At 51.1% G+C, this 12,702-nt stretch overlaps 1 protein-coding gene across 1 annotated transcript in view; it reads right to left on the reverse strand.

The window, feature by feature from the left end:
• LOC123522534 (integrin alpha-9-like) overlaps window positions 1-12,222 on the reverse strand; it is a 36,670-nt gene extending 24,448 nt beyond the window's left edge. Inside the window, exons 1-4 of the mRNA XM_045297674.1 lie at window positions 12,143-12,222; window positions 11,456-11,583; window positions 9,992-10,098; window positions 1,280-1,403 (exon numbers count right to left, since the gene is read on the reverse strand). Of these exons, the coding sequence (XP_045153609.1) occupies window positions 1,280-1,403; window positions 9,992-10,098; window positions 11,456-11,583; window positions 12,143-12,222 (439 nt within the window). The remainder of the gene's footprint in view (window positions 1-1,279; window positions 1,404-9,991; window positions 10,099-11,455; window positions 11,584-12,142) is intronic.
• Window positions 12,223-12,702: the final 480 nt, after the last annotated feature.

Raw genomic sequence — 12,702 nt, forward strand, 5'->3', positions numbered from 1 at the left:
ATTTGAAACCTAAGAAAACCCAGCGAGGCCCCGAGGAAAAGTGGGCATGACGCCAACAGAGATGTCAATGCAAATACACGATGTAGGAGAGAGCAGAATGTCAACAGCCCAGCAATTTGGAGCCAGTTTCCTGCTGACTCAGAATTAGGCTGAGCAAACCAGGAAGCATAAGCTATCAAGCAGGAGAAAGCAGTAGCATTTTCTGGTCCTTTACGCTCTCAGTTGGCCGGACTAATCAGGGTAGACGCAACTGTCCTCAGTGCCCGGGCCTTGGATGGTTCTAAGCAGGGAGCCTGAGAAAACACATACCTTCCGGGACTCAGAGCCCCCTGGGGAGCTCTCAAAAACGCAAACACACTGCCCCGTCTCCAGGCACCCCTCAGGATTCTGAGAAGGAAAGCCAGACTTGGGGTGCGACGAACACTGAATGGTTTGGGTTCGTTTCTGTCTAGCTGGCTGCCCCTGTGCTATGATTCCTGGGTCACCTCTTCCCGCAGCCGCAGGGCACATGCCCGCAGGGCAGTCAGGAGCTATGCAGGTGCCTACGATCCTCTGGGGCTGAAGGAGATGAGAGAAACCAGCTGGCCCCACCAGTGGATTTTCAGAGGAAAATTCTTTCTCCCTGAAGTCCAGAGAGGATGTGGGATTTTCCCCCAAGGTCCCTGGCGGGTCTGAAACTAAGGGTTTTGTTTGGTCGTTGGTTGACAGTCTGAATTCTGGTCATGGAGGCTGCATGGAGACTGATAGGAACTGATGGTGGATCTGTGATGCAGCAGGGCGAGCTGGGCAGGGCCGAGAACCTCGGTCCCCTTCCCGCCTTCCTCACTGCCCAAGCAGGACCTCAGGTACCAAGTGGCACTGCCTCTTCCAAAGGCCATTGGGGAGCAGTGCTAGCCACTGGTTAGAGATGAAGTTGCAGAGAAAGGTGGGGGGAGGAGGGGGCTCAGGATCATGCAAGACATATATTACCCCAAACTTATTTGGCCTACTGCCCTTTTCCGGGGTTTGTGTGTATGTGTGTGTGTGTGTGGGGGGGGGGGTATTCAATGCCAGCTCTAGTAGCTAAAAACTTTGTATTACAACCCATGATCCAGGATAAAGTATAAGTATCTGCTTTGTATTACAGCCCATAATCCTGGATAAAGTGTAGGTATCTGCTTTGGCAGCCGCCCCCCTCCCCTCAATTGTCCCAGCACCCCAAGGAGGTAGTTGCACTTGCTTCCTTTGGGAAACATTGGTTTAGAGAGAGGTGTAGGTGGGAGGATCCATCAGCACTCACCTTCGTAGCAGGGGATCAGTGTCCTGCCTTTGGTCTGGAGGTTGGACGGGATGATGTAGCAGAAGCCATGTGGCAGAATGTGGTCGGTTTCGTAGTAGATGTTCTTCCAGCGATGGGCACAGGCCTGAAGGGACAGACAGGGTTTCAGACCAGGAAAGATGGCCCAAAGAGGCAGCAAAGCAGACCTGGTAGTGCCAAGCTGTTCTGTAGGAGGAGCAACAGCAGAGGGCCAGGGGCCCACGCCCTCTCCCTCCCAGCCAAGTGCACACCAGGGCTGCCCTGAGCATCGGAAAATTACTGAACAGCAAGCTCATGTCCTCATATAGCTTTGATGTGACCAGGAGGAGACAGACCATTAAAAACAGTCCTGGTGGCATAGTGGTTATGAGTTGGGCTGCAATCTACAAGGTCCACAGTTCAAAACCACCAGCCCCTCCTTGGGAGAATGACAGGGCTTTGTATCCTGTGAAGTTATGGTCTCAGAAACTCGCTGGGACAGTTGTATCCTGCCCTATAGGGTCACTATGAGTTGGCATTGGCTCCGTGGAAGAGAGGATCTGGGAGCAGGACGGATAGTTTTTATCCGGAGATCAGGGGAAGAGAATGAGCCAGCCATCCTGAGCCCTCAGGGAGGGAGGTTCTCGGTTACAGGGGGCTCCAGTGAAAGATTAGCAGGGTCAAAAGAATTGCGAGCACCTGAGCTGGCATGAACATGGTAGTAGCAAAGGGGGGTGAGGTCAGAGAGGTGAGGTCAGCAGAGGTGAGGCCCTGGGGGACCCTGTGAGCCATACATAGGATAAACTGTCAACTTAGGGTACCTGCAGAAGGAAGCTAGTGGCGAGCCTTAAGCAGATGTGTGGCAAGATCTGATGACCAGTTTGGGAAATGAACTCAACTGTTGGGTGGGGACTACAGGTAGACAGGGGTGGAAAGGAGAGTCAAGGCAAGAGATGCTGCTCGCCTGGACCGGAGGAGTGTGGTGGAGATACAAGAAAGGGGACTTCAGGATGCTCACTGGAGGTAGAAAGGATAGGAGACGGGAAAGGGAGGAGTGCAGAACAATCACCCAACATGCACCTGGGCCCCCAGGCCAAGCCGGTGATCTTCCTGCGTCTGCATCATTGCGTGTGACTCTGTGAGTCAGAAGAGGGACTTACAGACAGACTAGTATCAGACTTGCGGGCTTGAGTTGTACTAGGCTGTGATGTTTTCTAGATGTATAATTACTTCTTGATAGAAAGCTCTTTCTTACACATATGTGAGTGCCGCTGGATTTGTTTCTCTAGTCAACCCGGCCAAACACAATGGGTATTCTTTGAGATGTGCGTAGTTTGACATATGTAAATATGAAAAGAAAAACCATCATCAACATTTCCTTCTAGATAATGATAGGCCAGGAAGCCCTGGTGGCTAAAGACCGGCAGCTTGTACCCACCCCCGCACTCCAGAGGAGAAGGGCCTTAGGTGAAGGTTTACAAAACAAATGCTTTCCATTTGACAATGTCTATGGATTTTATTTCGTGACATTAGCTACGATCCCTTCAGCACGATCCCTTCCTAGCCGTTAGTCTCTTTCCTGATCCTGCTGGCCTTTTGGGCTTCATTTGGAAGCAACTGCTGCCCTTTTGATCTTGTGTGGTTGATTGTACTGAGCAGGACTTTCCTAGAGGGTGTTAACAGGGTCCGCTTTATAGTCCCATCGATTGTTCTGTGATTGTTCTGGAAGTTGGTTCCCAGGTGGTGGGCCCACAGTTCCAGGCTTGAGGGTGTCTAAGGGTGACAGTCTGAGGAGGTCCACTTGGTCTCTATCAGACCAGTAAGTCTGGTCTGTGTTTCTTTATTTCCTTCTACCTTTTGCCCCCCTCTGTCCAGTGCGATCCTGATTGAAGTGGATACTGGTGGTAGCGGGCCACCATCTAGTTTTACTGGTCTCCAGGTAGGATGCATGGCTCCTGAGTCCTTTGTATTCCCTGCTTCCTGACATCTTTAATTTCCTTCACTCTCCATTGCTCCAGACCAGAGATCAATAGTTGTATCTTAGATGGCAGCTCAAAACCTTTTTTTTTTTTTAATGAAATTCTATTGTGCTTTTAGTGAAACTTTACATAACAGAGTAGGTTTTCATTTAACAGCTTGTTCAATGGCATTGGCGGTTACATTGTTGGAAGGTTTCTGACGATCTCAGTCACCACTCCCTGAAGTCAGTGTGCGTCTTTGGTGTGTCTTTGTGGGCTACGTTTCACCAACGAACCTAGACCTACGAGGCAACCCTGAAGCATGGGGGCCTGCCCTTAGAACTCACTTTCCAGAAAGGGGCTGAGAATCAGAGGGTGCAAGTGCTATGCTGGAGAGCCCATTATTACAGCCAATGGGGTTTCACGGGGTCTGAGAATTGTCTCTTTAGAGACATCTTACAACTTCCAAGCCCCTCCTGAGAAGTCATCGAAACCCACCACCTGAGGTAGGTCTGGACTGTTCACTGCCCCTCCAGTCCTTCCCAGAGGTCCCAGGACCCCTGAAATAATCACTCTGGGGGCAAAGAGAGCACCCAGGGGTCTCCAGTGAGGGAAGAGCTCTCCAGCGCCCACTATCCCTGATGTCACTGCGATGCAATCAGTGCCCACACCTCCCAACAAAAGGGGACCCCCGAGAGTGGCCCTCAACACCTGAGAATACACACACTCTGCCTCTTCCCCTGTGACAACAGTCAACTGCCTAAAACAGTGGGGGGGGGGGGTACTTTATACTGAGAGCCACCTTTGCATCTCCACCCAGGGATGGTTGTGTGCCCAAACAGCATCTTTCACAATCAATTGAAATGCAGAAAGTTGGGGAGGGCAGAACCTATTACAATATCTTACTAAGTAGATAACCAGTCCATTCAAACAAACAAACAAACAAACACGGCTGTCATCTAACCCATTCTGCCTTATGACAAGCCAGTGTGAGAGAGTAGAATGGCTCCCCCGGGGGTTTCTTGACGGTAATCTTTATGCGGGTAGGTTGCCAGCCCTTTCTTCCATGCTGCTGCTGGTGGGAGGGTGCAGACCACCTACCTCTGGGCTAACAGCCCCTGGGGAAATGTTGGCGCCACCCAGGAACCCGAATCACTCCATACTGCTACTGCTACTCTTAAAACCATTCAGGTCTGCCTCAATTCTGAGGGCTTACACACTGTAACCACATAATATTACCTGGCTGGGGGGTCAATGCATTATGCTCTAGTCTATGGATTCAAGGAAGGCTGGAGGCTCTGTGGGTGAGCACTCAGCTGTTACCGAAAGAACAGCAGTTCAAACCCACCAGCCGCACCGTGGGAGAAAGGTGTGACTGTCTACTCCGTCAGGATCTCAGCCATGGGTCCCTTGGGGAGCAGGGCCGGGGGAAGGGGGGGACTGCGGCAGCTCTCTTCTGTCCTGCAAAGTTGCTCTGAGTCAGAGCCGACCCAAGGACAATGGGTTTGGTTTTGTGGATGCAGCCAAGCTGCTGGCTGGTAGGGCCTCCCACGTTCTGCTGTATTCCTGTGTTGGAGACACTAACAAGAGGCGGATGTTTACAAAAGCGGCGTCTCTGACAGTCAGATGCATGCGAGGAGCCCATAAGGCAGGATTCGCTGCATTTCACGTCTAATTTATTGTCTCCCAATTTTATTAAGTGCCATAAACTGTTTAAGGAGCAATCTCGGAGAATTCCTACAACATCCAGACTGCAATTCATGCTAAGCTGAACCGACAGGGTTCTGTGATGTCAGGGACCAAAGTGCCAGAGGCAGGAGCCGAATGGGAAACAAGGAACAGTGTCCTGAATATAACTGACAGAAAGGGCCGTACGTAGCCCCAGTGATCACGATACACACACACACACATTCACTGGGTAAAAATCAAGAGTCCTAAGGACTGTCTCCAAGCACTAAGGACTCCATCCATGTCTCCAAATGAGTTGTTGCAAGAAAAAACCCATGGGCAGAGCTGGGAAGACAGACAGAAAATGGGGAGCAACCTTTTAAAGTAGCAAGACCTACTCATAGGCAGCTCTAAGGAAGAGGATGTAGCATTGCCCCAGTCTGAGAAGCTGGTACGTTACAGGTTATGAATTGCTTTACCACTGAAAAGATGAAAGAAAGAAAAAAGAGGAAGAAAACGCAACACTTCATTTCAAAGGGCTTTTTCTGTGGTTCAGACACAGCACATCCTTCCTGGGGAGGGCGGGGGTGGGTCCTGAGCCCCTCCTGCAGGCTGGACCACAGAGGCGGCACCCTGGCTCTCCCCAGGTACACGTGGCCAGAGCTTTTATCTCATCTCCAGGACCACCCCACACAGCCCGGGTCAGGCTCTGGCTGCTGAGTGCAGTGGTGATGGGGAGGAGGCTGGGAGCAAGACTGACCAATGTCAGGACTTTGATGTCCCCAGACCCCCAGAATGCTCCCCCTCCAAAGACAGGGGTAGGGACTGAGAGAGTCGTGAAGGGGAGCATGTGGGGCACTGGGGTGTTGTTCTGTGAATGTCCCTGGTGAACAACTGTTGTGTGTGCGTTATCATTCGGTAAAACGTTGCCTTAAAGCAACAACGATCAGGAAACAAGTAACAGCAGTAAAGGCAGCACATGCCCTGCAGCTTCGAAACGGAGCAGATGGGAAGTGGGGGAGAGATAAGGGCAGCCCTGATGCTGAGACAGGAAGTGACCTGGAGATCGAGCTGGAGAACACGGCTTCCGTCCAGCCAGCATCTCGAGACTGGCAGGCTGTGTGGTCTGAGCCCAGGAGACTGATGAAAAGTAGAAGGTCGCACATCACCGTTGGAAGCTGCCCACTCAGGCCAAAGAGAAGCAGGCCATGCTCAGGCAGGGTTTGGTCCGTGGTTTTGGTAAGGAGTGATTTGTCCCCCTCTATGTATTAAAATGTCATCTTCACACTGGAATCACAGGGTGGGGCTGTGAGAACATTTCCAAAAAGTCCCAATGCGAGCTCTGAACTCAGGAAGCTCAGCTTGACCCCCTTCCCAATGTCTGTTCACACCAGCGTCCTCGTTTCCTGAGAGAAGGCCGGAAGGACTACCATGGGCAAAAAGCTGAGACTGGCAGATACTAAGTCAATGTCTGCTGGCCAGGCCGGCCAATGCCCTGGGCCTTGCCCGAGGTGAGTGCTGTGTCCTTTGTCCAGGAAATACCCTTGGTCATGGAGACACTTCACTCCTGGCACAACTTTCAAATGTTCTCAGCTGTTCTTCCCTTGGAATCAGCGCCGATGCCATTTTTCAAAAGGCATGGACCCTTCCCTTTGCCGTCTTCAAACCCAGCACCGACTTCTAAAAGGCCACCCTTGGGGACACAGTTCTAAGGGGCCACACTCCCCAGGCACCTCCCATGGTCTCAAAAACATGTTTGCCAAACAAAGAACCGCCTACTGTAATTTGAACAAGTTAGTGCTTGCCTCCCAGTAAGCTCTTGATAGGGAGAATTGAGAGACCAAAGAATAAGCTCATTGCGGAGAGACCAAAGAATAAGCTCATTGCGGACAAGAAGCCTCCATGGCTAAAATGCAGACCTGGTGGCCACGTTTGTGACCTCATTGCCAGCTGTCACTGCCATCAGACACTTTGAACCAACAACCAAGAGAAGATGCCAACCAGTTCAGTTTCTAATTGAATTAACCTTGATAGTGCGGTCCTTTATTATTCAAACACCTTTTCAGACGTTACTCCACTTCTTGGTTGTTAGCAAAGAATGCTGACAGATTGCCCACAGGCTGCCCAGAGAAGAAACAAATCTGTCTTGGGAGAAGCACAGACAGATGGTCCTTGGAAACGTCCTCTCGTGTGTGATGAGGAAAGAAGAGTCCCTGGAGACGGCAGGCCATCGCGCTTAGCAATGTGGCCAGTGGAAACGGGGAGGGCCTCCACCAGATGGACTGAAGCAGTGGCTGGACAAATGGGCTCCAACAGAGGAACAATCCAGAGGATGGTGCATGAGGTCACTGTGGGTCAGAACCGACTCAATGATACCTCACCACCACGACCACCACCAACAACAACAACAGCACCACAACCACCACCACCACCATCACCATGAACACCACCACCACCACCACCACTACCACCATCACCAGCACTACAACCACCACCACCACTGTGACCACGACCACTTCCACCACCACCATGACCATTACTCCTTGGGGAGCTCGCCCTAGGCACCAGCAGTGGTCTCTGCCCTCAAGTGGTTTCCATTAAAAAAAGGGCGCCCTCCCAAAATACACCAGATGCACAATACAAAGTACGGTCAGTTGGGTTCCTCCTGTGGACGAAGGTGCTCTTGGGCTCCTTGGGTACTTCCCCGGCAGGGCAGGGCAGGGCAGGGGCATCAGGTTGGGCCTCATGAAGATGACCGAGCCCAAACTGGGGGTGCAGGGAGGGAGTGAAGAGGAAGATGGTGACCGAGGGGCATTCAGACAGACCTTGCCGACCAAGAGAGCACGTGTGTCCAGAGCAAGGCAGGACTCAGTGCTGCGAGGTGCCGCCTCTTCCAGTAGCACTCACAGAGCAGCGCCTTATGAAACGGCGATTCAGGAATTGCATAAAACACGAGGGAAACAGCTCAGTGTGGAATTAATTAGAGTGAAATTACCCCCAGCACCAACATCCGCCAATGTTCCAGCTCGGCCTCGTCGGCTCCCTTTGCTAAATCTCTCCTGCCCCTCCCTGCTGTCCTCTGCAGGCACAGGGGACCCTCTGCCAGGCCCTCTGGTGCCAGGTTCTTGGCCGCAGCATCCCTGGAGAGGGGAGCCCACTCTGCTTCAGGACTCCAGCCTCTTAGGAAGATTGTGGCCGCCAGCCACAGTCTCCTCATTTTTGTTTTGTTTTGTTTTGGGGGGTGGTCTGAATCGCAACCTCAGACCATCCTTTGGTTTATAGACGTGAGTCAGCCTCTCCCCATTCTTTCTGCAGAAGGACAGGCGTGTTCTGGCCCCCTGGGACTCAGCTGTCCAGCCACGGTCAGGCCACCGCATCTGGAGGAATTCAGTGAGCTGGAGGGGCGCCAGGGCTGAGCGGGTGACAGTGATTCCAGGACGGAAACGGGGCGCACGGAGGGTGGGAGGAGGCCACCTCCACAAGACCTGCAGCAGCCCTGCAATGTCTGTAAGTCGGCAAGACCCCGTCCAGCTGCTCTGTCCCGCCCCTCCCCCGGGGCTGGCCTGCTCCCCGCCCCCTACCCTGGGACACACTGAACGTGTGCTCAGGAATGAAGGGTGGATTGGGGGTGACCAGCGTCTGCCATGGAGAGGTTTCACAACCGCGTGGGCTCCTCAGACGGGTGAAGGAAGCATTTTGGCAGAGATGCATGATCAAGGCAAACCTGGAGCACACTTCATAGGCACACAGCCCCCTGGGTCACAGCACAGCCTCCTGCGAAGCCCTCCAAGGGACGCCCACAGGAAGTGGCTGACGGTGGCCGTTGCCCCTTCTCGGGCTCAGGCTTTCACGCATATGCCGAGGGATGGCACGAGAAGGTCCACAAAGTCCGAGCACTGGTCATCGCCACGATGACGGGGAAGCTTCGGGTGCAGGGGACAGGGCTGCACGAGTGTACGAGTGTACGCACAGGAGAAACTTCACCGCCCTGTCCCCCCACAGCGGGCGAGTGGAGCACCTTAGTTTTCGACTTCAACAACTACCACAACGACGTCTTTAAAAACACAACACCTCTGGCACGATTAGAAATTCCACTTTGGGTTGAGTCCAGTAACACTCTGTGGCAGCGGACTGACTCTGCCTCCCGGTGGTCCCCCACACAGCCGCTGGCCCAGGTGGCTGCTGCACCCGGAACGTGGCCAGTGTGGCTGGGGCATTCCACTTTCTTCTCATTTTGATCTATTGGATACGATTTAAATCAGTGGAAAGACCGGTGGGCGGGGCGGCTTGAGAAGATGGGAGATCCTCCTGGGCTTTTCCCGGCCTCTCTCCCCAAGCACCCGTCGCACATGCACTTTGGGAGGCAAATGGCTGGTTCAAGATGACTCCATCTACCTCACAAAATGCTGTAGCGTAAACAGGAGAGAAATGAATTACTTGTGGCCCAGAGCAAGTTAACTTCATCTGAAACATCAACTTGGAGTCAAAACAGTCTTGAGAATTCCTTTTTAGAAGGTTCCAGAAAGTTTAGTCGTCTGTGGTAAGAACAAATCAGTGGCTGCTCGTGGGGGCCATGCTGACAGGAAAGAGACTGAGGAGAACTTGGAGGGTGATGGAGGTATTCTAGCTCTTGATGGGACACTGCTCACCCGGGTGCAAACAATCACCAAAACCCAACCCTGTGTTCCAGAATCGGTGTATTTTGTGCAGATTAACCTCACGTTTAAAAAGACTCCACCCCCAAAATATGCATGTCATCAGTGAGATTTACAAAGCACCTTTTACATGCAAGCAGGGCATGTAACACAAAATTAAAGGCTCACAGAACTCTTCCACAGACTGCTTGATGCTCCTTGGTACATTTCATCTGTCATGTTTCAATAGCCCCATCCCATCGCCCCGGGCCACACATTACTGGCATTTGACAGATGAAAAATAATAACAGGAATCATCTGTCCAAGGAGTAGGCTCAGAACAGGCAGCCTCTCCATCCCACCCTTGTCTCTGTGCCATGTGACCTTCCTACTGGATCAAAGCCATTCCTTGTGAGTGTCCCCTGCCCCGGGCTGACCCCCGGCACACGACCTACCAGCACTCGGCCATCAGCCTTGGGCTGCCTCGCCAAGCTCACACCCATCCACTCATCGGTCCTGTCTTCCCGGCAGGTCTTTCCACAGGGGGTGCCCCGATTCTTCCCTGGAGGAAAAAGAGAAGACGGGACGCGGGTGAAGGATCGACGTTTTGCTGAACGCTTTTCAAGAGGTGGCCCGAGCCCGAAGGTTTGTATCAACCCAGGAAGAGTTAAGAAGTCTGCAAAGGAATATGAATCAACACCATCCCTCCGTCCACTTTGATTCAAGCAGTTTCTCACAGCAAGACTTCCTCAGTGAAGGAAGCAGGGCCCTGGCTGCGGTTCCGAGGCAAGCTTCCGCATGTGTTAAGTGTTAGAATTTATTAATCAAACCAGTCGGTGTGAGTAGCATTAGACAACAGCTCTCTCGGGTCCCTGGCCTTTTCCACTATAAAAAATCATGGTAACAACTCATTTAAAAAAACATTTTTTTAGAAGATCTTGATGAAAAATTACTATGGAGAAAGTGAGGGTTTGAAGTGATTATTAATAAAATAGCTTCTATGGACTAAATGCCTACTGGGTGCTAAGCATACTCTTTTGAACTTATCTCTATTAACTCGATCTTCTCTAGGTAAAACCTGTTGTGCTCCCAACTAGCAACTCGAAGAATTAGGCTCTGAACTCAGGCAGAGCTGTTTGATTCATAAAATGATTAACTTCCAACCGGGCAAAAGCGAATTTAAAAAAAAATCACCAGATTGTGGCTGTTTCTATTTAAAATTCAAGATCTCCAGTTGTTTTTCAGGGTCTTCCCGTTGTATGGAAGATAAACCCTAACACCTAACTCTGATCGGCTAAAACCCTGCACAATCAGCCCCAGTCTGCCTCTGCCCACGCATCTGCACCCACTCTCCCCTTGATCACTGCTCTACCTACACTGTCCGAATTCCACGCTTCAGAATGTCACACCACTTCCTCTGCTTGGAAGTGCTGCTTCCCGACTTGCCCAGGAGTGTGTCAAGGTCACTTCTTTCCTGACCCTCTATCCTGCATTGGATCTAACACCCACCTCCCCTCTGGGCCTCTTCTCCCTCAATTACTTACCGTATATACTCGAGTATAAGTCGACCGAATATTGGCCGAGTCACCCAATTTTACCACAAAAAATGCATTTAAAATGTGCTGAAAAACTCAGCTTACACACGAGTATATATAGTATATTTTAATGTCTCTCCTATCCACTAAAATTCGAGATGCAGAATAGTAGAAACCTTGTCTGTTTTGTTGTAACTCAGCACTTAGTAAGTAATGTGTACTGGATACATATTTTTGGATGGATGGATGGACGGACGGATGGATGGATAGGTGAGTGATGATGAAGCCACCGGAGTATGAAGAAGAAAGGGTGAGGGGCTCAGAAACCAAGTCCACCTTGGTCGTGATATCCACCCACAGATGTCAGGAAAAAGCTCCACCCACCTCGAGCCATGTCCAGTTCAGTGCATCTCCGGTCAGGGTTGGTGTGGACTCGGCACTTAAACACAGCCCCAGGGGATTTCACGGAAGTGCTGTACTTGGAATCAGCTTTTGGGGCACCCACAAGGACCCTGCACGTCAAAAAGAAAGCACGTTCAGTCACAAGCAGCACCTGGAAGAAGGACGGTGGTAACAAGCTTCACCCTGCCATGGGATTCTGTTTGCATGCTCACTGGAGAACAATCAGCACGACACATGGTGTGTGTGTGTGTGTGTGTGTGTGTCTGTCTGTCTGTCTGTGTGTGTGTGTCTGTGTGTTTTGTGGGTACAGAGCTCCTACATGAACCTATGATATCATCCCCAGGCTCATTAAAAGCTTAAAGGATGGTTGGAACATACAACCAACAAAGAGTTACCATCCAGAGTCTATAAAAATAAAACTCCTACAAATCGTTAAGACAAATCAATTGAATAATGGACCAAAACCTTAAACAAGTACTGCACACGCGCACGCACACACATGCACACACACAAATATAAGTGGGCAATAAATATTTGAAAAAGTGTTCAATCATTCATTTTCAAGAAAACCCAAATTGTATACCACTTCACACTTATCAGAAGGCTAAGAGCAAAAATATTGAAAATGCCACGTATTGGCAAAGATAGGGAGCGGCCAGAACTTCCTACACTGTAGAACCATCGTAGAACCACTTCCAAAAACTGTTCAGGCCAATAACCCTGAACATAGGCTGACAGACCTGGGCCATTTCTCGGAATATACGGGATAGACATGCACGCACACGTGTGTCTGCGAGTGCATACAGAAAGATACCCAGATGATATGTCACAGCCAGACCTCGAAGAAAGCCAGCACGCCATCCGTGTGAAAACGAAAACAGATCACGATGCAGGTCCCCGCTGCTTTTCAAAAGCTGGCTTTACACTGCATCGCTTTTACAAACCACTGACATCAGTAACTGTTTTCACCAGCGGAATGAAATCTGGAAAGGATTTTAGCTGTACTGGGGGAAAGAAAGCAAAACGAGCTTCTAGTTTGCTGTGGGCTACTCAAGAGGCAGTGCACACCCCTACCCGTGAGCGTGGTGTCTCCCCAGCTCCCTCCCAGGATGCCGCCCAGCACCTCAGCGCCAGGCTGCCACTGCTGTCAAACTGCACCTGGCTTATTTTAGGGTTTATGTGTTATTTGGAATGAGTCTGTGGGTTGGTTTCTGGGTCTGGTGTCACTC

The sequence above is a fragment of the Echinops telfairi genome, unplaced genomic scaffold (genome assembly GCF_000313985.2).
Source record: "Echinops telfairi isolate 266 unplaced genomic scaffold, ASM31398v2 ScPeMD7_7420;HRSCAF=8458, whole genome shotgun sequence".
In the NCBI taxonomy this organism is placed as follows: Eukaryota; Metazoa; Chordata; class Mammalia; order Afrosoricida; family Tenrecidae; genus Echinops; species Echinops telfairi.